This window comes from Panulirus ornatus, chromosome 62, assembly GCF_036320965.1.
Source record: "Panulirus ornatus isolate Po-2019 chromosome 62, ASM3632096v1, whole genome shotgun sequence".
NCBI lineage: Eukaryota > Metazoa > Arthropoda > Malacostraca > Decapoda > Palinuridae > Panulirus > Panulirus ornatus.
The window spans coordinates 10,723,879-10,751,859 of record NC_092285.1 but is presented as its reverse complement, the minus strand read 5'-3'; the positions used below and the strand labels follow the sequence as shown (position 1 = coordinate 10,751,859).

General features: G+C 41.9%; 1 protein-coding gene across 4 annotated transcripts; it reads right to left on the bottom strand.

The window, feature by feature from the left end:
- Nucleotides 1-352: 352 nt before the first annotated feature.
- Nucleotides 353-24,346, bottom strand: LOC139745756 (uncharacterized). 4 transcript variants are annotated; one of them, XM_071656280.1, is made up of 9 exons: nt 23,545-24,229; nt 23,358-23,423; nt 22,820-22,999; nt 21,903-22,042; nt 20,920-21,053; nt 20,390-20,596; nt 9,133-9,270; nt 8,509-8,697; nt 353-8,478 (listed from the first exon to the last, which is right to left on the bottom strand). In XM_071656280.1, exons 1-8 carry the CDS (start codon nt 23,560-23,562, stop codon nt 8,510-8,512), a joined length of 1,071 nt encoding a protein of 356 aa, XP_071512381.1. In that variant the 5' UTR covers nt 23,563-24,229; the 3' UTR covers nt 353-8,478; nt 8,509. The 4 variants fall into 4 exon arrangements, with proteins under 4 accessions (XP_071512381.1, XP_071512382.1, XP_071512383.1 ...); XM_071656281.1 differs by having other exon boundaries at nt 353-8,697; nt 23,545-23,673; nt 23,704-24,229; XM_071656282.1 differs by having other exon boundaries at nt 353-8,697; nt 23,545-23,931; nt 23,996-24,229.
- Between the last annotated feature and the right edge of the window lie 3,635 nt (nt 24,347-27,981).

Below are 27,981 nucleotides of genomic sequence, written 5' to 3'. Positions count from 1 at the left end.
TGTGGCAGCCAGTTACTGAAACTGATATTACCAGGATGTACCTGTTCAAGGTTATACTGCATGTGAAGTCACCTTAGAAAGGCTGTATCACAGAAGATTCAGTCTTGTCAAAGAACTTCTCACTCCAAAGGAGTCTACATTTCCCTGCTACTTAAAGTAGTGCGGCTTCTTGTAGAAGGAGCATTTAGAAATGTCCTGAAGAACACCAAGAGTCTGTTTCAGAGAAACTGATCTTGGGGTAATTATACCTAAATATATTAATAAATATGTACTTACTTCCTGTGATATGAGTCTCTTCTGTCTTTATCATTCCACAGATTTATGTAACATGGTACTTACTCAAATAAAAATGTATTATTTCACAGTTTTATGTAAGTTTTATGTAACATGGTACTTTTTCACAAATAAAAATGAATTATTTCACAGTTTTATGTAACATGGCCACGTTTTCATAAATAAAAATGCATCATTTCACAGTTTTATGTAACATGGTACTTTTTCATGAATAAAAATGTATTATTTCACAGTTTTATGTAACATGGTACTTTTTCATGAATAAAAATGTATTATTTCACAGTTTTATGTAACATGGCACGTTTTCACAAATAAAAATGTATCATTTCACAGTTTCATGTAACATGGCATGTTGTCACACATAAAAATGTATCATTTCACAGTTTCATGTAACATGGCACGTTTTCACAAATAAAAATGTATAATTTCACAGTTTTATGTAACATGGTACTTTTTCACAAATAAAAATGTATATTATCATTTTACAGTTTTATGTAACATGGTACTTTTTCACAAATAAAAATGTATCATATTATTATTTCACAGTTTTATGTAACATGGCATGTTTTCACAAATAAAAATGTATTATTTCAACAGTTTTATGTAACACGGCACTTTTTCACAAATAAAAATGTATCATTTCACAGTTTCATGTAACATGGCACATTTTCTCAAATAAAAATGTATCATTTCACAGTTTTATGTAACATGGTACGTTTTCACAAATAAAAATGTATTCTTTCAACAGTTTTATGTAACACAGCACTTTTTCACAAATAAAAATCTATCATTTCACAGTTTTATGTAACATGGTACTTTTTCACAAATAAAAATGCCAGATATCTGGGAGTGGATCTGGCAGCGGATGGAACCATGGAAGCGGAAGTGGATCATAGGGTGGGGGAGGGGGCGAAAATTCTGGGAGCCTTGAAGAATGTGTGGAAGTCGAGAACATTATCTCAGAAAGCAAAAATGGGTATGTTTGAAGGAATAGTGGTTCCAACAATGTTGTATGGTTGCGAGGCGTGGGCTATGGATAGAGTTGTGCGCAGGAGGATGGATGTGCTGGAAATGAGATGTTTCAGGACAATGTGTGGTGTGAGGTGGTTTGATCGAGTAAGTAACGTAAGGGTAAGAGAGATGTGTGGAAATAAAAAGAGCGTGGTTGAGAGAGCAGAAGAGGGTGTTTTGAAATGGTTTGGGCACATGGAGAGAATGAGTGAGGAAAGATTGACCAAGAGGATATATGTGTCGGAGGTGGAGGGAACGAGGAGAAGAGGGAGACCAAATTGGAGGTGGAAAGATGGAGTGAAAAAGATTTTGTGTGATCGGGGCCAGAACATGCAGGAGGGTGAAAGGAGGGCAAGGAATAGAGTGAATTGGAGCGATGTGGTATACCGGGGTTGACGTGCTGTCAGTGGATTGAATCAAGGCATGTGAAGCGTCTGGGGTAAACCATGGAAAGCTGTGTAGGTATGTATATTTGCGTGTGTGGACGTATGTATATACATGTGTATAGGGTGGGGTTGGGCCATTTCTTTCGTCTGTTTCCTTGCACTACCTCGCAAACGCAGGAGACAGCGGCAAAAAAAAAAAAAAAAAAAAAAAAAAAAAAAAAATCAATGTTCTTATTTTCATTTCACAATATTACACTAAAATACCTGTGCAGATACTCAGTAGCAGAAAACTAAAAAGTTATACCAAGATATTACAGAAAAAAATTGCATGAACATTCCTATAACAATAAGAGCTGAACTAATTTGATACTAAACTCCCTTATATGACCTGTATATGCACTCCAAATGCATGAATTCCACTTATTTGCGATGAAGATATTTATCACATTTTATCACACACACACACATCTCTACTAAGATCCCACAATATTGCAGTACACATGGCCTGTCCTGTATAAGTAATGGCACCCTTAACACTCATACCTGAGCTCTGTCAGTAATGAATGACCCACGAATTGGTTGTCAATGACAAGACCACAGTGTCAAACTTAGTCCTGATGAATCTTTAAACACACACTCTAAATACCCGTTTACCTCAAGAAAACACCTCCTTCCTGCCCCAGGAGTTCCTTCTTCCTATATGAGGCTCCTGCAGCACTCAGGAAGCTGGCCACGTCCACCAGCTGGAACCATACATGATAGGGTGTTGTGATATGTGTGTGTGTGTGTCTGTGTGCATATATGCAATGAATGCAGGGCAATTGAAAGAACGTAACTGATAATGCCTTCTTCCAGAAAAATGTATATCTGTTAATGCTTACGAAAATATATATGAACTTATGCTTATTTCAAGAAAATACATATCTACTTAAACTTCATTAAATAAAATACAAACCTAAAGCAAAATTATATAAGTAAAAACTGCCACAGCATTGCAATCATGTAGGTTAAACAACAGAGAAAAGAACTAATTAAGGAAGAGGAGTATTACTACACATTCCACTATTACATGTGTGAGTTTGTGCTGCAGTGCCTGGCCCCTAAAGGCTTTATATAAAGGGGATATTGCTGGTATTAAGTAAGAGGAGTATTACTACACATTCCACTATTACATGTGTGAGTTTGTGCTGCAGTGCCTGGCCCCTAAAGGCTTTATATAAAGGGGATATTGCTGGTATTAAGTAAGAGGAGTATTACTACACATTCCACTATTACATGTGTGAGTTTGTGCTGCAGTGCCTGGCCCCTAAAGGCTTTATATTAAGGGGATATTGCTGGTATTAAGTAAGAGGAGTATTACTACACATTCCACTATTACATGTGTGAGTTTGTGCTGCAGTGCCTGGCCCCTAAAGGATTTATATTAAGGGGATATTGCTGGTATTAAGTAAGAGGAGTATTACTACACATTCCACTATTACATGTGTGAGTTTGTGCTGCAGTGCCTGGCCCCTAAAGGCTTTATATTAAGGGGATATTGCTGGTATTAAGTAAGAGGAGTATTACTACACATTCCACTATTACATGTGTGAGTTTGTGCTGCAGTGCCTGGCCCCTAAAGGATTTATATTAAGGGGATATTGCTGGTATTAAGTAAGAGGAGTATTACTACACATTCCACTATTACATGTGTGAGTTTGTGCTGCAGTGCCTGGCCCCTAAAGGATTTATATTAAGGGGATATTGCTGGTATCGTACCCTTGTACAAGGCTGGGAAGTGTAATAGAGAAATAGCTGAAACTACAGGGCTGGCACTACGAAGTGTGTGGAAATAGATGAAGCGCTTCATTGACAGTGTTGGCACTGACATTCCTAATTAGAAGAAACAACCTGGGCAGGCTCATATTACTTCCTAATACACTCAAGATTATCTGCCAAGATGACACGAATTCACTCATTACAACACGACAGTTAAAGGAGTTAGGTAGTGGTTGCTATGCAGCCAATAAACAGGAAGGTGTATTAACAGTGCTAAATCACCTAGGTATCAGGAGGGTTTGGCGATATCTGCTTAGTACTAAGACCCAGCACTTCAGTGGTGGTTAAACTCTACTTCTCTGACCCAGACCTAAGAAGATCTCTTTTCCTTCTACCTCACTAACATGTGGACTAGTGACATTCTGTCCACAAACAGACAATCTCTCCTTGTCATATGTAATGCCTGACAACACTTAACTCACACAACTCATTCTCTGTAACTCCAGATTTTCCTGCACAGAGCATTATGGGCTATCCCTGCCTTTTGGCAAAATGGTTGGAGCAGGACACTGAAGTAGTAGGTAGGAACATCTAAGCAGGAGCATGAGGTAGAAACATTAGATAGAAGTAGGCATTAGGAACATTTGGAAGGGGCATCTGCAAACACCACACCAGACTGGCACTCTGCCAGTGGCCTGTTAAGGGTGAAGCACTAAAGGCTAAAATAGGCCCTGAAATTCTTTAGTTATGGAGACTCTGTTGCTGTGGCCACCCCTATGAGGGATGGATAGATAGATAGATAGATAGATACCATGGATCCTTCTATTAGAGAAAAGATCCTATTCATGAATAACTTTATGTTATATCTTCTAACACTTCCCAATATGAAAAATACATCCTTCCTCTGGTAATGTAAAGGGTATGCATTCCTGGAGAAAGGTGTGCACATTGAATCTGTACATGGTGGTTTTCCTGAAACACTAACCCATTCAATCACACCATCTCACACTCTCATTGTCAACTACCCCTCTCGCATTCTTCCCACATGACCAAACCACCTCAAAGTATCATGTTTCACACACACACACACACTACCATATTGAACACTCATTCCCTTTGCACTCCCTGCATACACCCGCCTCATTTATTCTATTTCTTCATTCCATCTAGTCATACCACATGCTCCTTTCAAATACCTAATTTCCTCTGTGACTTATTCAAAGTCCATGTTTCACTCCTGGATGTAACTGCCCTTAGCTATTACATGTATTTCTTTCGTTTTACAGTAGGAAACAAGATCTGAATGATGTTCATATTAAACCCTTTCTCCACCACTCAACCTGGGGATCTGAATGCGATAAGTGGCAAAGGAATGCTAATTTGCACCAAACACAGAATTTCAGTGCTTGATATTATTCATTCTGGGACTCTAGCAAGTTCCTTCAAGCACCTCCCTATAACTCACTCACAAGGTGGCTGCAACTTGTCATGAGAAATTAAATGTGAAAATTAACACCTACCAATGGCACCTTGCTAAATCGTCAAATAATGCCATCAGCATTGAAAGGGTTAAAAGAGAGCATTACTAAATAAAACACGCTCACCAACTATACACAAATACTTTGCTGTTTAGGACAGCAAAGTAAATTGGGCTTTTATAACCAGACTCTACCAAAGAAAGCTCTAATGCAGCAGTTCTTCCAGGTAAAAATTTGCCTGCTGAGCTACTGGCTTAATAAATGTATATCAAATGTACATTTCTATTTTCTATACTATGACAAATGTAAAGGTAAAGGGGATAGAGGTGAGTGCTCAAATTACAGAGGTATAAGTTTGTTGAGTATTCCTGGGAAATTACATGAGGGTATTGATTGAGAGGGTGAAGGAATGTACAGAGCATCAGATTGGGGAAGAGCAGTGTGGTTTCAAAAGTGGTAGAGGATGTGTGGATCAAGTGTCTGCTTTGAAGAATGTATGTGAGAAATACTTAGAAAAGCAAATGGATTTGTATGTAGCATTTATGGATCCGGAGAAGGCATATGATAAGAGTTGATAGAGATGCCCTGTGGAAGATATTAAGAATATATGGTGTGGGAGGCAAGTTGTTAGAAGCAGTGAAAAGGATGTAAGGCATCTGTACGAGTAGGAAGAGAGGAAAGTGATTGGTTCTCAGTGAATGTCGGTTTGCGGCAGGGGTGTGTGATGTCTTCATGGTTGTTTAATTTGTTTAAGGATGGGTTTGTTAGGGAGGTAAATGAAAGTGTTTTGGAGAAAGGGGCACGTATGTAGTCAGCTGTGGATGAAAGAGCTTGGGAATTGAGTCAGTTGTTGTTCGCTGATGATACAGCGCTAGTGGTTGATTCGAGTGAGAAATTGCAAAAAGCTGATGACTGAGTTTGGTAAAGTGTGAGAAAGAAGAAAGTTGAGAGTAAATGTGAATAAGAGCAAGGTAATATATTAGATACAGTAGGGTTGAGGGACAAGTCAATTGGGAGGTAAGTTTGAATGGTTAAAACTGGAGGAAGTGAAGTGTTTTAGATATCTGGGAGTGGATTTGGTAGTGGATGGAACCAGGGAAGCAGAAGCGAGTCATTGGGAGCGTTGAAAAATGTGTAGAAGGCGAGAACATTATCTTGAAAAGCAAAAATGGGTATGTTTGAAGGAATAGTGGTTCCAACAACGTTGTATGGTTGCGAGGCGTGGGCTATGGATAGAGTTGTGCGGTGGAGGATGGATGTGTTGGAAATGAGATGTTTGGGGGCATGCGTGGTGTGAGGTGGTTTGATCGAGTAAGTAATGAAAGGGTAAGAGAAATGTGTGGTAATAAAAAAAGTGTGGTTGAGAGAGCAGAAGAGGGTGTTTTGAAATGGTTTGGTCACATGGAGAAAATGAGTGAGGAAAGATTGATAAAGAAGACATATGTGTCAGAGGTGGAGCGAACGAGAAGTGGGAGACCAAATCGGAGGTGGAAAGATGGAGTGAAAAAGATTTTGAGTGATTGGGGCCTGAACATGCAGGAGGTAGAGAGGCGTGTAAGGAATAGAGAGAATTGGAACAATGTGGTATACCGGGATCGACGTGCTGTCATAGGATTAAACCAGGGAATGTGAAGCGTCTGGGGTAAACCATAGAAAGTTTTGTGGGACCTGGATGTGAAAAAGGGAGCTGTGGTCTTGGTGCATTGTACATGAGAGCTAGAGATTGAGTGTGAATGAATGTGACCTTTGTTATCTTTTCCTAACGCTACCTTGCACACATGCAGGGGTTGTCATTTCATGTGTGGCAGGGTGGCAACGGGAATGATTTAAGGCAGCAAGTATAAATTATGCACATGTGTATATATATATCATCCTGGGGATAGGGGAGAAAGAACACTTCCCACGTATTCCCTGCGTGTTGTAGAAGGCGACTAAAAGGGAAGGGAGTGGGGAGCTGGAAATCCTCCCCTCTCGTTTTTTTTTTTATTTTCCAAAAGAAGGAACAGAGGGGGCCAGGTGAGGATTTTCCAAAAAAGGCCCAGTACTCTGTTCTTAACGCTACCTCGCTAATGCGGGAAATGGCGAATAGTTTAAAAGAAAAGATATATGTCTGTGTATGTATATATATGTATACGTTGGAATGCATAGGTGTGTGTGTGTGTGTGTGTGTGTGTGTGTGTGTGTGTGTGTGTGTGTGTACGTGTATGTATATACATGTGTATGTGGGTGGGTTGAGCCATTCTTTCGTCTGTTTCCTTGGGCTACCTTGCTAATGCGCGAGACAGGGACAAAGTATAATAAAATAATATATTAATGTTTAACAAGGTATGATAAACAATGAATATTAAATGTACGTTTCTACTTTCTATACCATGATAAATGTACAATTTTCATTTAATGTTTGATAAGGTATTATCACACTTATAGCAACTGTTACTCTGCCCTTCTATATGTCCAAAGGCTGTAATAGTTTAAGTACATATAATTCCAATTATCAGCATATGTACATGCATTAACAATAAAGCTTATGGTTATCATATATATGGGTGAAGTGTAACAATTAATTGTATTTTATGTGCGGTTATACATGTAACATGCTAACTTAAATTACAAGGACAATATGCTAACTTAAATTAAACTGGCAATATGACATTTGTTTATCTGTTCAGTCACACATCACAATTACTTTTGGATTGTTTGGTGATATTCTACAATGACACTGTAGTGATGAGAAAAATTTTTAGTATTTGTGGAGCATGATTACAAGAAATACAATTTTTTTTTCCCTCTGGCTATTTAAGCCATACAGATATAGTCAGTCAGCTTCCTACAAGTCCACAGTGAAGCGAGTTTAAGACATATACGTACACAAGAAAAGCTACAGAAAGGATATACAATAACCCACTCAAAGGCACAAATGAAAGGTTTTAACTCTTCATAAAACACACAAAAACCTATGAAGTATACCACCAACAAAGAGTACTCAAACCAACTTTCCATTTCTAAACCATCTAAAACGGCACTCCTAAGGCAAGTGCGAGCCACTTGTCTCTCTTTCTCTTCCCCCTTACACTGTTTCAACATATCCTAAGACCTAACACTCAATACACATACAAGTACACTCTAAACAACACACATGACTCATGGTTTTGACCAGAGTGTGGCATGAGTTTAGATGGGAGATTCTTCACAATGGAATTGAGCTGTTCACACCATCTCGGTCAATGATACTAGCTAACAATGCTTAACTACCCCATCTCCTCCATCCTAGGGAACAAAGGCACAAACCTGTACAGTTTGATTCCATGCATGACTGTACGACCACAGTGCATGATGGTATGACCCATGATTACAGCTCTTGACCACCACAAGATCAGGTCAATCACCTGACCATCTTAGGAAATGGGTGTGTGTTTTTTTTTTTTGTATGTGTGTGTGTGTGTTTGTGTGTGTGTGTGTGTGGAGGTCGTGGTCAAAGGAGTGCTGCTGTAAGTCATACCTATGGTCGTGCTGTGTGTGTGTGTGTGTGTATATATATATATATATATATATATATATATATATATATATATATATATATAACTAATGCCTGAGCGCCAATGATTTGACCGAGTCAGGACCCATGAGAGAGATTTGCTGCAGTTCCCCTAAGAAGTTCACTTTGAGAGCCTGTGGTGAGTAGATAACATGTTGCTGCACAAAACAGTCTTCTACGCCATTGTTGGTCAAATAGGAAAGAAGCAGTTGGATGATCGTCTTGAAGCCATTCCCTGTATGAAGAGCAAAGCTCATCAGAATAATGTTCTACATTCCATCATGAACATTTCACAAATAACTCTCAGGAGAGCAAAAACTTTTTCATTACAAAGTTAATGTTGAACTTTTCAGCAGAACACTGAACTTCAATGAAGAATACTGAACTTAATAAAAGAGAGCACTTAGGTTAACTCCTTAAGCAAGACGGGACGACCCCTTGAGCATGTGGGTACGATCTTTGAGCATGACGATGGCCTGGTCTATCACCAGACTCTTCAGTGGTGGTTCAAAGGTCACATCATGATAGCAAAGGGTGGTGCTGTCGTATTCAAGTGTAACTCCCTTAACCTCAAGAGTAGTCTTGTCGTGTTCAAAAGGGAATTGCATTATTCAGTTCATAAGTTCAATATGGACTCTACATTAATCACATAGGGGTCTCTGTGACTTACATGTGCTTAATGGTCTCAAGGTGTTTGCATGCTTAATAGCCAAGCGTTTGAGATGGAATGATTTGAATCCGTATTTCTTACTCCAATCCAGTCGATCTTTGACCAGCTTGGCTAATCTCACCATATCATGGATGTTAACTGGAAAGGAAAAAAAGAATATAACATATTTAACTTACCAGTCATTAAACCATGGCCTAAAAAATCAACATAAGTATGCACTAAACTAAGGTATGACACTAGTTAAGAAAGGTGGGTGTGTGTGGTGGGTCAGGTGTAAGCAGATATACACCAAACACATCCCCCATACCTCTTCTTCCCTGAACAGTTTGGTAAAGTGTGCGAAAGAAGAAACTTGAGAGTAAATGTGAATATGAGCAAGGTTATTACGTACAATAGAGTTGAGGGTCAAGTCAATTGGGAGGTAAGTTTGAATGGAGAAAAACCTGAGGAAGTGAAGTGTTTTAGATATCTGGGAGTGGATTTGGCAGTGGATGGAACCATGGAAGCGGAAGTGAATCATAGGGTGGGGGAGGGGGCGAAAATCCTGGGAGCCTTGAAGAATGTGTGGAAGTCGAGAACAGTATCTCGGAAAGCAAAAATGGGTATGTTTGAAGGAATAGTGGTTCCAACAATGTTGTATGGTTGCGAGGCGTGGGCTATGGATAGAGTTGTGCACAGGAGGGTGGATGTGCTGGAAATGAGATGTTTGAGGACAATGTGTGGTGTGAGGTGGTTTGATCGAGTAAGTAATGTAAGGGTAAGAGAGATGTGTGGAAATAAAAAGAGCGTGGTTGAGAGAGCAGAAGAGGGTGTTTTGAAATGGTTTGGGTACATGGAGAGAATGAGTGAGGAAAGATTGACCAAGAGGATATATGTGTCGGAGGTGGAGGGAACGAGGAGAAGTGGGAGACCAAATTGGAGGTGGAAAGATGGAGTGAAAAAGATTTTGAGTGATCGGGGCCTGAACATGCAGGAGGGTAAAAGGCGGGCAAGGAATAGAGTGAATTGGATCGATGTGGTATACCGGGGTTGATGTGCTGTCAATGGATTGAATCAGGGCATGTGAAGCGTCTGGGGAAACCAGGGAAAAGCTGTGTAGGTATGTATTTTTGGTGTGTTTTGGAACTTTATGTTTTATACATGTGTTTTAGGGGGGGGGTTGGGCCATTTCTTTCGTCGGGGTTTTTCCTTGCATTTCCTCCCCAAACGCAGGTGGACACCCGGCAAAAAAAAAAAAAAAAAAAAAAAAAAAAAAAAAAAAAATCAATGTTTTTTTTTCTTTTCCCAAAAATATTACCTAAAATACCTGTGCAGAAAACTCAGTAGCAAAAAAACTAAAAAGTTATACCAAGTTTATTACAAAAAAAAATTTGGGCATGAACATTCCTTTTAAACAATAAGAGCTGAATTTTAATTTGATATTTAAATTTCCTTATATGACCTGTTATGCACACAATTGCATAAATTTTCCACTTATTTGCGATGAAGATTTTTATCACATTTTATCACACAAAACCCCACATCTTACAAAAGATCCCACAATATTGCAGTACACATGGCCTTTCCTGTAAAATTTAATGGCACCCTTAACACTATTACCTGAGCTCTTTCAGTAATTGAATGACCAACGAATTGGTTGTCAATGACAAGACCACAGTGCCCAAACTTAGTCCTGTTGAATCTTTAAACCACACTCTAAAAACCCGTTTACCTCAAGAAAACACCTCCTTCCTGCCCCAGGAGTTCCTTCTTCCTATATATTGAGGGCTTGCAGCACTCAGGAAGCTGGCCACGTCCACCGCGGGCCCCCAAATTACAGTTTTGGGGGTTGTGTTTATGTGTGTTTGTGTGTTGTGTGCTATTTGCAATGAATGCACGGGGAATTAAAAGAACGAAACTGATTTTTCCCTTTTTCCCAAAGGAAAAAATGTATACTGTTAATGCTTACAAAAATTTTAAATGAATTTAATGCTTTTTTCAAGAAAATACATACCCTATTAAACTTCATTAAAAAAATAAAAACCCAAAAAGGGCAAAATTTTTAAAAGGGTAAAAACTGCCACGCATTCCCTTCATGTAGGTTAAAAAACAAAAGAAAAGAACTAATTAAGGAAGGGAGTATTACTACCATTTCCACTTTTACATTTTGTGAGTTTGTCCCTGCAGTGCCTCCCCCTAAAGGATTTATTTAAGGGGATATTGCTGGTATCTTTCCCTTTTTAAAAGGCCCGGGAAGTGTAATAAAGAAATAGCTGAAACTCCCAGGGCTGGCACTACGAAGTGTGGGGAAATAGTTGAAGCGCTTCATTGCCCAGTTTTTGGCCCCGACTTTTTCCCCAAATTTTAAAAGAAAAAACCCTTTGGGCAGGCTCATATAACTTCCGAATACACTCAAAGATTATCTGCCAAGATGACACGAATTCCCCTCATTCCAACAGGGACATTTTAAAAGGAGTTAGGTTTAGTGGTTGCTATGCGGGCCAATAAAAAAGGAAAGGGGTGTATTAACAGTGAAAAATTTCCCCCCTAGGTACCCCAGGGGGGTTTTGGGCCCAATATCTGCTTGTCCCAAAGACCGAGCCCCTTCGGGGTGGTTAAACTCTATTTCCCTTCTGCCCCAGACCTAAAAAGATCTCTTTTCCTTCTACCTCACTAACATGTGGACTAGTGACATTCTGTCCCAAAAAAGACATCTCTCCTTGTCATATGTAAGCCTGCAACACTTAAATCACACAACCCCATTCTCTGTAACTCCAGATTTTTTCCCGCACAGAGCATTATGGGTATCCCTGCCTTTTGGCAAAAAGGTTGGAGCAGGACACTGAAGTAGTAGGGTAGGAACATCTAAGCGGAGCATGAGGTAGAAACATTAGATAGAAGTTGGCCTTAGGGAACATTTGGAAGGGGCATCTGCCCAAAAACCACACCGACTGGCCCCTCTGCCCCGGGGCCTGTTAAGGGTTTAAACCTAAAGGCTAAAATTTGGGCCCCGAAATTCTTTAGTTTTGGGGACTCTGTTGCCCGTGGCCCCCCCTTAGGGTTTGGGTAGATAGATAGATAGGGTAGATACCATGGATCCTTCTATTAGGGGAAAAAAATTTCCCATTCATGAATAACTTTATGGTTTTACTTCTAACACTTCCCAATATGAAAACTACTATCCTTCCTTCTGGTAATGTAAAGGGTATGCATTCCTGGAGAAAGGTGTGGGACATTGAATCTGTACATTTGGGGGTTTTCCTGAAACACTAACCCCTTCCCCAAACACACCATCTCACAATCTCTTTTTCAACTACCCCTCTCGAAATTTTTCCCACATGACCAAACCACCTCAAAGTATCATGTTTCACACACACACACACCCACTACATATTGAACACTCATTCCCCTTTTCACCCCTGGATACCCCCCGCCTCATTTTTTCTATTTCTTCATTCTTATCTAGTCATACCACATGCTCCTTTCAAATTTCCTAATTTCCTCTGTGACTTATTCAAAGTCCATGTTTCACTCCCGGATGTAAAATGCCCCTTTTTTATTACTTTTTTTCTTTTGGTTTTTCAGTAGGGAAAAAAGATCGGGAAAGATGTTTTATAAATTAAAACCCCTTTTTCCACCCACTTAACTGGGATCTGAATGCGGATAAGTGCAAGGAATGCTAATTTGCACCAAACACAGAATTTCAGTGCTTGTGTTATTTTTTATTCTGGGGAACTCTTGCAGTTCCTTCAGCACTCCCTATAATCTCTCTCACAAGGTGCAGCAATTGATCAGAGAAACTTAAATGTGAAAATTAACACCTACCAAAGGCACCCTTGCTAAATCTTTCCAAATAATGCCATCAGCATTGAAAGGGTTAAAAGAGAGCTTTTCTAAATAAAACACGTCACCAACTATACACAAATATTTTTGCTGTTTAGGACAGCAAAGTAAATTGGGCTTTTAAAACCCGGGATCTACCAAAAAAAAGCTCAATGCAGCAGTTTTTCCCGGGGTAAAAAATTTCCTTTGCTGAGCTACGGGTTTAAATAAATGTATATAAAATGTACTTTTTCTATTTTCTATACTATGACAAATGTAAAGGTAAAGGGGATAGAGGTGAGTGCTAAAATTACAGAGGTTATAAGTTTGTTGGTTTTCCCTGGGAAATTCCCATGGGGGGAATTGATTGAGAGGGTGAAGGAACTGTACAGAGCATCAGATTGGGGAGAGCAGCTGTGGTTACAAAAGTGGTTGAGGGGATGTGAGGATCAGTGTCTGCTTTGAAGAATGTATGTGAGAAATATTAGAAAAGCAAATGGTTTTTGTATGTAGCATTTATGGATCCTGGAGAACGGCTTATGATAAGAGTTGATAGGATCCCCTGGGGAAGATATTAAGAATATATGGTGTGGGAGGCAATTTGTTAGAAGCATGAAAAGGAGGTAAGGCACCCTGTAGGGGGGAAGTAGGAAAGGGGAAAAGTGATTGGTTTCAGTAAATGTCGGTTTGCGGCAGGGGTGTGTGATGTCTTCAGGGTTTTTTAAATTTTTGTTTAAGGATGGGTTTTGTTAGGGAGGGAAATGAATAGTGTTTTGGAGAACAGGGGCACCGTATGCTAGTCAGCTGTGGATAAAAAGGCTTGGGAAAATTGGTCGTTGTTGTTCGTGATGATACAGCGCTAGTGGTTGATTCGAGTGAGAAATTGCAAAAAGCGGGATGACTGAGTTTGGTAAAGTGTGAAAAAGAAGAAAGTTGAGAGTAAAGGTGAATAAGGCAAGGTAAATATTAGATACATTTAGGGTTGAGGGACAAGCCCAATTGGGGGGGAAAAGTTTGAAGGGTTTTTAAAACTGGGGGAAAAGGGGAAGTGTTTTAGTTTTTCTGGGAGTGGATTTGGTAGGGGAAATGGAACCGGGGGAAAGGCAGAAGCAAAGTCTTTGGGAGCGTTGAAAAATGTGTAGTAGGCCCCGAGAACTTATCTTGAAAAGCAAAAATGGGTATGTTTGAAGGAATAGTGGTTCCAACAAGTTGTAGGGTTTTTGCGGGGGCCCTTTGGGCTATGGATAGGTTGTGCGGGGAGGATGGATGGGTTGGAAATGAATTTTTGGGGGGCAATTGGGGTGTGGGGTTGGTTTGATCGGTAAGTAATGAAGGGTAAGAGAAATGTGTAAAAATTTTAAAAAAGGGGGGTTTGAGAGAGCAGAAGAGGGTGTTTTGAAATGGTTTGGGCCATGGAGAAAAAAAGGGGAGGAAAGATTGATAAAGAAGAATATGTGTAGAGGTGGAGGCGAACGAGAAGTGGGGGGAACCAAAATTTGGAGGTGGAAAGGGGGAGGGGAAAAAGTTTTTGAGTGTTTGGGGGCCCTGAACATGCAGGGGGTTAGGGGAGGCGTGTAAGGAATGAGAAAATTTGGAACAATGTGGTTACCGGGGGTTAAAGTGCTGTAAATGGATTAAACCGGGGAATGTAAAGCGTCTGGGGAAAACCCTAGAAAGTTTTGTGGGCCCTGGATGTAAAAAAAGGGAGCTGGGGGTTTTGGGTGAAATTGTACTTGAGAGCTAGAGATTGGGTGTGAATAAATGGGGACCTTTGTTATCTTTTCCTAACGCTACCTTGCACACTGCGGGGGTTTGTCATTTCTTTTTTTGTGGAGGGGGGCAAGGGGGAATGATTTAAGGCGGGAAAAGTAAAAAATTATGCACTGTGGATATATCTTCATCCATGGGGATAGGGGAGGAAAGCACACACTTCACAATCAGTTATTCCCTGCGTGTTGTAGAAGGCGGGCTAAAAGGGAAGGGAGTGGGGAGCGGGGAAAACCTCCCCTCTCCCTTTTTTTTTTTTTTTTTTTTCCCAAAAGAAGGAACAGAGGGGGGGGCCGGTGAGGGGTTTTCCAAAAAAAAACCCCCGTTTTGTTCTTAAGCTACCTCGCTAAGCGGGAAATGGCGGGAAAAGTTTAAAAGAAAAGATTTATGTTTTGTGTTTTGGGATTTTTATATGTATAGTTGGAATGCATTGGTTGTGTGTTTTGTGTGTGTGTGTGTGTGGTTGTGTGTGTGTGTGTGTGTAGTGTTTGTATATACTGGGTATGTTTGGGGGGGTTTAGCCATTCTTTCGTCTGTTCCTTGGGATACTTGCTACATGAAGCAGAGACAGGACAAAGTATATTAAAAATATATATAATGGTGAAAAGGTATGAGAAAACAATGAATATGAAATGTACGTTTCACTTCTATCACCATGTTAAGAATGTAAAATTTTCATTTTTATGTCTTGATAAGGTATTTATCAATACCTTATAGCAGGCAACTGTTACTCTGCCTTGATATGTCCAAAGGCTGTAATAGTTTAAGTACAATTAAATTTCCCAAATTTTCAGCAGATGTACATGCATTAACAATATTCAATAAAGCTTATGGTTATCATATATATGGGTGAAATGTTTAAAAATTAATTGTATTTTATGTGCTGGTTTACATGTAACTTTCTAATTTAAAAATTTCAAGGACAATATGCTAAATTAAATTAAACTGGCAATATGAAAATTTGTTTATCTGGGTTTAGTCCAAAACATCACCCAAATTTCCCTTTTTGGGTTGTTTGGTGATATTCTAAAAATGAAAACCCGTAGTGATGAAGGGAAAAATTTTTAGTATTTTTTGGAGCCCTGATTACAAGAAATACAATTTTTTTTTCCCTCTGGTATTTAAGCCATACAGATATAGTCAGTCAGCTTCCCACAAGGGCCACAGTGAAGGAGTTTAACGAATATAGTTTCACAAGGAAAAGCTACAGACAAGGCTTTACAATAACCCACTCAAAGGCACAAATGAAAGGTTTTAATTTTTCATAAAACCCCACAAAAACCCATGAAGTATACCACCAACAAAATGTACTCAAACCAACTTTCCATTTTTTAAACCATCTAAAAACGGGCACTCCTAAGGCAAGTGCGAGCCCCTTGGGCTCTCTTTTTCTTTCCCCCCTTTCACTGTTTCAAACATATCTAAGACCTAACACTCAATTTCACATACAATACACTCTAAAAACAAACAAAGACCCCTGGTTTTGAAACCCGAGTGTGGCAAGAGTTTAGATGGGGGAAAATTCTTCCCAAGGGGAAATTGGGGGCTGTTCACACCATCTCGGGCAATGATATTTGTAACAATGCTTAACTACCCCACCCCCTCCATCCTAGGGAACCCAAAAGGGACAAACCTGTACAGTTTGATTCCATGCATGCTGTACGACCACAGTTTCTTTATGGTATGACCCATGATTACAGCCTTTTGGGCCAACCCCCAAGATCAGGTCAATCAACTGCCAATCTTAGGAAATGGGTGTGGGTTTTTTTTTTTTTTTGTGTGGGTGTGTTTGTGTTGTGTGTGTTTGTGGGTGTTTGGGGTTTCCGTGGTCAAAGGAGTCTGCTGAAAGGGTCATCCCTTTAGGGGCCCTGCTGTTGTGTGTGTGTATATATATATATATACTATATATATATATATATTTTTATAATATATATTATAAAAATTTTAATGCCTGAGCCCCAATGATTTGACCGGTCAGGACCCATGAGAGAGTTTTTGCTGCAGTTCCCCTAAGAAGTTCACTTTGAGACCTGGGGGAAAGTAGATAACATGTTTGCTGCCAAAACAGTCTTCTACGCCATTGTTGGTCAAATAATTAAAATAAGCAGTTTGATGATCTTCAGAAGCACATCCCTTTAATACGTATCCATCTCATTCAGAATAATTAACTCAACCCTACCAACAATCACCAAACCCCCCACCCACACTTCATCCTCCAACAAAAACCAACCAATAAAAATAATCCCCAAAACGCATCCTATACCACATCCCAACCAATACTAACCATAAACAACCCTATCTCCAACTTATAACACCCAACTCCTCCTTTACTCCCAATCTCATATTTACCTAACATATCTCCATATTATTCATTACACACACCATCCACAACTATTATTAACCCACTTACCCCACCCCATCATCCTTTATTATCATATAAACATATACCCCACCAACCCCACCCTATACTACATAATATAACCCACCTTTCCAATCCAAAACCTAACAACCTAACCCACATTCCATCCCAACCACCCCACTTTTACACATATCCAACCATAAACCATTAACCTTATTATAAATCATAACACTCACCTATTCCTCTTAATCTCATTCCATCAAATCATACAACAACCACCACTATAAAATCCTAGTTTTCACCATAAACCCACACCATTCATAACACACCATTCACTTAACCACTAATAACACATATTAAAACTAAACCATCACAAAAAACCCAATTCCAAAACACCCACCACCACCTAAATCCATCCCTCCTTTAAATTACACTATTTAATAAATTTGTTATATATTGTTTTTTTACATTTTTAATCATAAAAACACCAGAACACATCCCCCCATATCCTCTCTCCTTCCCCCTGAACCAGTCATGGTAAATTTATTCCATCCTCCCATTCTCTACCAATTGAACTATGAGCAACGTTTATTACGCTAACCTATCAGAGCTTCCGAGGGTCCCAAGACCAATCTGGAGGTAAGTTTTTAATGGAGGAAAAAACCCGAGGGGAAGGGGAAGTGTTTTGATATCTGGGAAGTGGGTTTGGCAGTGGATGGAACCCTGGGAAACGGAAGTGAATCATAGGGTGGGGGGGGGGGGCGAAAATTCCCGGGGGGCCCCTTTAAGAATGTGTGGAAGTCGGGGGAACCCGGGGATCTCGGAAAGCAAAAAATGGGTATGTTTGAAGGGAAAAAGTGGTTCCAAAAATGTTGTATGGTTTTCGAGGCGTGGGCTATGGTTTGAGTTGTGCACAGGAGGGTGGATGTGTGGAATGAGATGTTTGAGGAAATGTTGGGGGTGTGAGGTGGTTGAAACGAGTAAGTAAATTTTTTAAGGGTAAGAGAGTTTTGTGGGAAAAAAAAAAGAGCGTGGTTTTAGAGAGCAGAAGAGGGTGTTTTGAAATGGTTTGGGAAAAAGGGGGAGAAGAGTGGGAAAGATTGACCAAGAGGATATATGTGTCGGAGGTGGAGGGAACCCAGGAGAAGTGGGGGAGACCAAAATTTGGGGGTGGAAAGATGGGGGTGAAAAAAAATTTTGAGGGGATCGGGGCCTTTAACATGCAGGAGGGAAAAGGCGGGGGCAAGGAATAGAGTGAATTGGATCGGGTTTGGTTTCCCCGGGGGTTTATGTGCTGTCAATGGATTGAATTTAGGGGATGTGAAGCGGGCTGGGGTACACCATGGAAAATTTTGTGGGGCCTGGATGTGGAAAAGGGGGTGTGGTTTCGGGCATTATTTCATGGAAAAGCTTGAGGGCTGAGTGTGAACAAATGGGGCCTTTGTTGTCTTTTCCTAGCGCTACCTCGCACACATGAGGGGGGAGGGGGATGGTATTCCATGTGTGGCGAGGTGGCGATGGGAATGAATAAAGGCAGACAGTGTGAATTGTGTGCATGGGTATATATATGTATGTGTCTGTGTGTGTATATATATATGTGTACATTGAGATGTATAGGTATGTATATTTGTGTGTGTGGACGTGTATGTATATACATGTGTATAGGGGTGGGTTGGGCCATTTCTTTCTTCTGTATCCTTGCGCTACCTTGCAAACGCGGGAGACAGCGACAAAGCAAAATAATAATAATAATAAAATATATATATATATATATATATATATATATATATATATATATATATATATATATATATATATATATATACATATATATTCTTTCTTTTCATACTATTCGCCATTTCCCACCTCAGCGAGGCAGCGCTAAGAACAGAGGACCGGGCCTCGGAGGGAACATCCTCACCCGACCCTCCCCCTCTGTTCCCTCCTTTGGAAAAAAAAGAAAAAAAAGAAAAAAAGAAAAAAAGAAACAGATGAAAGAATGGCTCAATCCACCCACATACACATGTATATAAATACACGTCCACACACGCAAATATACATACCTATACATCTCAATGTACACATATATATACACACACAGACACATACATATATATACCCATGAACACAATTCACAACATTGTTGGAACCACTATTCCTGCAAACATACCCATTTTTGCTTTCCGAGATACTGTTCTCGACTTCCACACATTCTTCAAGGCTCCCAGGATTTTTGCCCCCTCCCCCACCCTATGATTCACTTCCGCTTCCATGGTTCCATCCGCTGCCAGATCCACTCTCAGATATCTAAAACACTTTACTTCCTCCAGTTTTTCTCCATTCAAACTTACCTCCCAATTGACTTGACCCTCAACCCTACTGTACCTAATAACCTTGCTCTTATTCACATTTACTCTTAACTTTCTTCTTTCACACACTTTACCAAACTCAGTCACCAGCTTCTGCAGTTTCTCACATGAATCAGCCACCAGCACTGTATCATCAGCGAACAACAACTGACTCACTTCCCAAGCTCTCTCATCCACAACAGACTTCATACTTGCCCCTCTTTCCAAAACTCTTGCATTCACCTCCCTAACAACCCCATCCATAAACAAATTAAACAACCACGAAGACATCACACACCCCTGCCGCAAACCTACATTCACTGAGAACCAATCACTTTCCTCTCTTCCTACACGTACACATGCCTTACATCCTCGTTAAAAACTTTTCACTGCTTTTAACAACTTGCCTCCCACACCATACATTCTTAATACCTTCCACAGAGCATCTCTATCAACTCTATCATATGCCTTCTCCAGATCCATAATTGCTACATACAAATCCATTTGCTTTTCTAAGTATTTCTCATACACATTCTTCAAAGCAAACACCTGATCCACACATCCTCTACCACTTCTGAAACCACACTGCTCTTCCCCAATCTGATGCTCTGTACATGCCTTGACCCTCTCAATCAATACCCTCCCATATAATTTACCAGGAATACTCAACAAACTTATACCTCTGTAATTTGAGCACTCACTCTTATCCCCTTTGCCTTTGTACAATGGCACTATGCACACATTCTGCCAATCCTCAGGCACCTCACCATGAGTCATACATACATACATACCATTATATACATATATAATGGTAAAAACTTCTCCTCTATAAAGACGAATACAAAAAACCTAAACATGATTGCAATATCACAGGAGGCCACTATCAACCTCCAATGTCCACTATAACTACCAATAATTGTAGGCATTATACCTAAATCCAAGACAGGGGTACAGGTAAAAGAAAAATAGTGAATTCCCTTACCTTCATTTTGAAGGAAGTGTTTCTCCAACAGGGAGAAGCCTAACATAAGGGAGACCTGCCAGTCTAAGACGCGTTCCTTCTCCGGGATGGCTGGGGTAAAATAAAACACTGGGGACCTGTTCCTTTCATTGTTTATAATGTATCTCTGCAAGCACTGGGGCAGCGATGACATAGGAACAAGGCCTGGGCAATCATTCCAAGCTGGGGCTGGGGGATAAGATAAGTAAAAAAAAAAAAACATTAATTTGTTAACATAAGTCTTTGTACATGTGTGTGCAATTGAAGCTCTGCAAGCAAAGCCCATTGCAATACACTTATCCAAGCAGCAACTGAATGACAAAGTGTTCAGTGGATAAACAAATACAACTAAAAGTTATGTACACATATGGAGATAACAAGAGATAACTTTAACAATTAAGATAAATCATATATGATGCATTACGTAAAATAAACGATACAAAAAAAAAAGGGGGTAACTTTGACATTAAAAAACCAGGACAACAGATAGTGTTCAAAGTGGGAGAACTTGCCTACAATTTGTGGGGTAACATCCAACTCCAATTTCTGCCCTCTACTTTGAAGGTTCACCTGCATGGCTGACAGCTTACGAAAATGCTGTAGTGATACATTTGGGAGGTTAACGCGTCTCAGAATGTCATGGAACCTGGGGGAAAAATGAAAAAAAAATGAAAGTGTCCAATATCATCTGCTGATGTTGGCTAAAAGTGGGGTGTCACCCCCACTGTAGATCTACCAGACATGGAGAGATTCGACCAGAAGCATTGTCTGCAGAAGTATCTGCAGCCAATAATTTGGGCGGTGAACAAGGCTAGAATTGGCACCATGCTTAATAGGATCACCAAGAATTGGGTGGTTAACATGGCTATGACTCACTCTATGCTTAATAGGATCACCAAGAATTGGGTGGTTAACATGGCTATGACTCACTCTATGCTTAATAGGGTCACCAAGAACTGGGTGGTTAACATGGCTATGACTCACTCTATGTTTAATAGGGTCACCAAGAACTGGGTGGTTAACATGGCTATGACTCACTCTATGTTTAATAGGGTCACCAAGAACTGGGTGGTTAACATGGCTATGACTGACTCTATGCTTAATAGGGTCACCAAGAATTGGGTGGTTAACATGGCTATGACTCACTCTATGTTTAACAATAGGGTCACCAAGAATTGGGTGGTTAACAAGGCTATGACTGACTCTATGCTTAACAATAGGGTCACCAAGAACTGGGTGGTTAACATGGCTATGACTGACTCTATGTTTAACAATAGGGTCACCAAGAATTGGGTGGTTAACAAGGCTATGACTCACTCTATGTTTAACAATAGGGTCACCAAGAATTGGGTGGTTAACATGGCTATAAATGACTATGCTCAACAAAAGGGTCATTGTGGGGGGGGGGGGGGGGAAGAGAAAAAAAAAGTCAAATTCCTTCTTTCCCAAATGGCTTTGACGGTGTGGAAAGTGGTACAGAGCAAAGTAATTTTACCTGGTGAACGCATCCATCCGTAATTCTTCGCTTTTCAAGAAACCATCCCTCCTAAAAAATATGGCTTGTGAAGGATCTTTTGGAAGTTCTCTGGCCTTCAACTTGTAGTGAACAAAGGACCCAACTCTTACTCCAGTTACCTGATGAAAACATAAATGGTAATAAGTACTCAAAACGTCTCTTTTGATATATACATTTTAGCATATAAGAACGATAATAAGCATAAGAATTAAGGCGCATATAAATCCTCCCCTCTCGTTTTTTTTTTTAATTTTCCAAAAGAAGGAACAGAGAAGGGGGCCAGGTGAGGATTTTCCCTCTAAGGCCCAGTCCCCTGTTCTTAACGCTACCTCGCAAACGCGGGAAATGGCGAATCGTATGAAAAAAAAAAAAAAAATATATATATATATATATATATATATATCTTATTAGATCTGTCTTTAAGGGGTTTGGGCTATAGCTTTATATATTTCTCTATAACTGGTCAACTTCAAGGTCGCTTGGCTAAGGCATTTAAAATAAATAAACAAATAAATGAATAATAAAGTGGGGAGGGTAGCGGGTAGTGGGGGGGGGGGAATTGTCCTAACAGCTTTTAATTGGCGGGGGTTGAAGTGGGGGGTATGGAAAGAGGAGAGGAGGAGGAGGAGGAGGAGGAGGTTGGAGGATTGGGAGGAAGGAAAGAGGTGGGGGGGGGGGGTCAGATCGCCCCAACTCCCCCCTCCCAAACTTTCCTCCTAACATACAACTAAGGCAGAAAGAAGGAAGGAATGAATGAAGGAAGGAAGGAAGGAAGGGAGAGGAGGAGGGGGGGGGGGAGGGGTGTGTGTAAATGCCAGGCCCTCCCCCAAACACACACACACCCCCTTCTCCTCCCTCCCCCCCTCCCTCCCCAACACAGAGGCAACGCCACTCACTTCCAAGTTCGACCCGGCAAATGGCTGCCCCAGTTCGAGGATTAGGTCGAAATCAGCGTCGCTCGAGACTTCTAGATTCTCGTAGGCGCTACCGGAATGCCTGATGTGGGCACCGGTTAGCGAACCACTTGACACGTTCGCCAGATAACGACTCACTTCGTCCGTAAATTTAATCACGACCTGTAGTTAGGGAGGCCATTATGAAAGGAAAAGGGCGCTCAAGGTCACTTGGCTCTAACCCACTAGAAAAAAAAAGTGACTACGATTCTCTTTAAAACAAAAACAAACAAACACACTTTCAAAAGAAAAACGGATCTAATTAGCCATGAATAACATTTAAAAAATGAATAATAACAGAGTCATTTGTAATTTAAAAAGGGAGTAATTAATTAACACACCATCAGCAGGGGGGGGGGAGAGAATATATTTTTTTTCACTTGTGGTCAGAGGTAAAGTACTACAAGAGATCTTGTTACGAGGTAACTTGTATATAAAGGTCGGCTGGTGCCACACCTGCGTTGGATGAGGGCCGACGTACCTGTTTGTGTTGCGTGACAACCCTCGTTGCTTGGTTGAGATGACCAATTATCTCCCTCACAACAGCCTACAACAGAGAGAGAGAGAGATACAACAAAGGTAGAGTACAAACACACACACTCCTCCCTAGAGCTATGGTAAGAGATATGATGAACAACAACAACAACACAACACAAACAACTGTTTACCTCGTCCCTGCTCGCCATGGCTTCACAACACTGGTGGGAGAGAGAGAGAGATTTTCCAACTCAAAGTGTCTCCCTAACGCAAAAAAATATTTGACAGCAGTCCCCTTCACTTGCACTGCGTTGGAGAAGAGGGTTGTAGTCGTTGGAGTGTTGGAGTAAGGAGTTGTAGTCGTTGGAGTGTTGGAGCAGGGGGTTGTAGTCGTTGGAGTGTTGGAGCAGGGACTTGTAGTCGTTGGAGTGTTGGAGCAGTGAGTTGTAGCTGTAGCACAGAGTTGGAGCAGGGAGTTGTAGCTGTAGCCCAGTGTTGGAGCAGGGAGTTGTAGCTGTGGCACAGTGTTGGAGCAGGGAGTTGTAGCTGTAGCACAGTGTTGGAGCAGGGAGTTGTAGCTGTAGCACAGTGTTGGAGCAGGGAGTTGTAGTGTAGCACAGTGTTGGAGCAGGGAGTTGTAGCTGTAGCACAGTGTTGGAGCAGGGAGTTGTAGCTGTAGCACAGTGTTGGAGCAGGGAGTTGTAGCTGTAGCACAGTGTTGGAGCAGGGAGTTGTAGCTGTAGCTCGGCCAGAGAGACGAGGTGGTTGTGGTTGTGGTTGCGTTGCTTCGGGGGATGACTGTGGTGGGCGACCTACACCCGCTCTAACATATATATTGAAGGGGGGGAATTGAAGGGGGGGAATTGAAGGGGGGGAATTGAAGGGGTGGGTGGAGCTATACGCTACACAAGATCCGTACGGTCTGTGTACATGTACCGGACGATCCACACACACAGCCAAGCCCATTCCCCCATTCCCTCCTCCTCCTCCCCCCCCCCCATCACCAAAACACACACACACACACACACACACACACACACACACTCCTTGCCAAACGTACGATGCTCAACCCTTAGCTTCCCAACTACACAGAAGGCGTTCTGTTTCCATCATATCTACTGTGGTAGAGAAAAGGGGGGGGAGATGATGGGGTTGTGGGGAGAAGAGGGGGGATGGGGATGAATGATGGGTTGTGAACGCGAAGAAGCCCCAGTGGAAAAAGTGCGTACCGCAGCGCAAATACCACATCAACCCCCTACCACTTTCCCCCCCCCCCTCCTCAACCCCCTACCACTTCCACCCCCCCTTCAACCCCCTACCACACCCACACACACCCCCCCCCCTTCCCCCCCAAACCCCTCACCCCCCAACCAATGAGAACGACGAATCATGCAAGCGCACAACACTTGTCTCTCTCTCTCTCTCTCTCTCTCTCTCTCTCTCTCTCTCTCTCTCTCTCTCTCTCTCTCTCTCCCTGGTACACTCGTCCCGTCTACCTCATCTCCCGTCTACCTCATCTACCGTCTACCTCATCTACCGTCTACCTCATCTTCGCTTATATATTTCTCCTCCTCCTCCTCCTCCTCACTCGTAACTCACACCGACCCCCATGCCCTTATTACGCCGCCCTAGCACTGTGGCACCCTTATTTCAAGCCTTAACGCCCTGATTGCACCATGAACCAGACCCCGTTTGCCTTATTGCACCATGAGTCAGACCCCGTTTGCCTTACTGCACCATAAGTCAGACCCCGTTTGCCTTATTCCACCATGAATCAGGCCCCGTTTGCCTTATTGCATCATGAATCAGGCCCCGTTTGTCTTATTGCACCATGAATCAGGCCCCGTTTGCCTTATTGCACCATGAGTCAGACGCCGTTTGCCTTATTGCACCATGATTCAGACCCCGTTTGCCTTATTACACCATTAATCAATGCCCAATGCCCTGAACACACAATTGTTCAAATTTTGTTGCCCTTATTGCACCATCAGTCAGTCTCTATTGCCCTTATTACACCATTAGTCCATCCCAGTCGCCCTTATCACACTATCAATCAATCCTGTTGACCTTATTACACCATCAGTCACATCCTCTTGTCCTTATCACACTATCAATCAATCCTGTTGACCTTATTACACCATCAGTCACATCCTCTTGTCCTTATTACACCATCAGTCACCACCTGTTGCCCTTATTACGCCATAGGTCACCACCTGTTGCCATTATTACGCCATCAGTCACCACCTGTTGCCCTTATTACGCCATCAGTCACCTCCTCTTGCCCTTACTACGCCATCAGTCACCACCTGTTGCCCTCATTACGCCATCAGTCACCATCTGTTGCCCTTATTACGCCATCAGTCACCACCTGTTGCCCTTACTACGCCATCAGTCACCACCTGTTGCCCTTATTACGCCATCAGTCACCACCTGTTGCCCTTATTACGCCATCAGTCACCACCTGTTGCCCTTAATACGCCATCGGGTCACCACCTGTTGCCCTTATTACGCCATCAGTCACCACCTGTTGCCCTTATTACGCCATCGGTCCCCACCTGTTGCTCTTAATACGCCATCGGTGACCACCTGTTGCCCTTAATACGCCATCAGTCACCACCTGTTGCCATTAATACGCCATCAGTCACCACCTGTTGCCCTCATTACGCCATCAGTCACCACCTGTTGCCCTTATTACGCCATCAGTCACCACCTGTTCCCCTTAATACGCCATCAGTCACCACCTGTTGCCCTTATTACGCCATCAGTCACCGCCTGTTGCCCTCATTACGCCATCAGTCACCACCTGTTGCCCTTATTACGCCATCAGTCACCACCTGTCGCCCTAATTACGACATCGGTCCCCACCTGTTGCTCTTAATACGCCATTGGTGACCACCTGTTGCCCTTAATACGCCATCAGTCACCACCTGTTGCCCTTAATACGCCATCAGTCACCACCTGTCGCCCTTATTACGCCATCAGTTACCACCTGTTGCCCTTAATACGCCATCAGTCACCACCTGTTGCCCTTAATACGCCATCAGTCACCACCTGTTGCCCTTAATACGCCATCAGTCACCACCTGTTGCCCTTAATACGCCATCAGTCACCACCTGTTGCCCTTAATATGCCATCAGTCACCACCTGTTGCCCTTAATACGCCATCAGTCACCAACTGTTGCCCTTAATACGCCATCAGTCACCACCTGTTGCCCTTATTACGCCATCAGTCACCACCTGTTCCCCTTAATACGCCATCAGTCACCACCTGTTACCCTTATTACGCCATCAGTCACCACCTGTTGCCCTTAATACGCCATCAGTCACCACCTGTTGCCCTTAATACGCCATCAGTCACCACCTGTTGCCCTTAATACGCCATCAGTCACCACCTGTCGCCCTTAATACGCCATCAGTCACCACCTGTTGCCCTTAATATGCCATCAGTCACCATCTGTTGCCCTTAATACGCCATCAGTCACCACCTGTTGCCCTTAATACGCCATCAGTCACCACCTGTTGTCCTTATTACGCCATCAGTCACCACCTGTTGCCCTTAATACGCCATCAGTCACCACCTGTTGCCCTTAATACGCCATCAGTCACCACCTGTTGCCCTTAATACGCCATCAGTCACCACCTGTTGCCCTTAATACGCCATCAGTCACCACCTGTTGCCCTTATTACGCCATCAGTCACCAACTGTTGCCCTTATTACGCCATCAGTCACCACCTGTTGCCCTTAATACGCCATCAGTCACCAACTGTTGCCCTTATTACGCCATCAGTCACCACCTGTTGCCCTTAATACGCCATCAGTCACCACCTGTTGCCCTTATTACGCCATCAGTCACCAACTGTTGCCCTTAATACGCCATCAGTCACCACCTGTTGCCCTTAATACGCCATCAGTCACCATCAAAACACACACACACACACACCCCAAAATCCCCCCCCGATGAACGAAATGGCGTCAGTTCCCTTCGTTCCTAAATTCTTTAAGCTTCGTCTCTAGAAATCGTGGTGTGGATTGAAACAACCCCCCCCCCCCACACCCCCACCCTCCCCCTATCTCAAAGAGGGGGAGTGGGAGGAGGAAGAGAGGGGAGGAGGAGGGGAGGAAGAGGGGAGGAGGAGGGGAAATCGGCCAGGGAACATTTGGATGCAAAGTCGAGTGAACGAACGTTCGAGTGAACGTTTTGAGGCGCAACACGGGTCGTCCCGAACGCCTCAGGGTAGTTAGCACATGGCCGGAAAACAAGCTAATTGTCAATTAGCCGCCACATCGAGAAAGGACCACTTTCCCCTAACTTCACTGGCCATAACACGGCCTGCCATCAAATTATGACACTTTCCTCTCCATCACGTTTCCTGGTCCACTATACACGTTATACATAATTACCTTATGATCAATTACATAATTACCTAATTACCTTATAATCAACTACCTAATTACCTTATAATCAATTCAATAATTACCTTATAGTCAATTACATAATTACCTTATGATCAATTACCTAATTACCTTATAATCAATGACCTAATTACCTTATAATCAATTACATAATTACCTTAGGATCAATTACATAATTACCTTATAATCCATTAAATAATTACCTTATAATCAA

What these genes read in the sequence shown, in the direction of transcription:
- LOC139745756 (XM_071656278.1), bottom strand. An exon ending in TTGCCGGGTCGAACTTGGAA is followed by an intron (nt 22,043 to 22,819) that starts GTGAGTGGCGTT and finishes TGTTTTCATCAG; the next exon opens with GTAACTGGAGTAAGAGTTGG. An exon ending in CTTGAGACCATTAAGCACAT is followed by an intron (nt 8,698 to 9,132) that starts GTAAGTCACAGA and finishes CTCTTCATACAG; the next exon opens with GGAATGGCTTCAAGACGATC.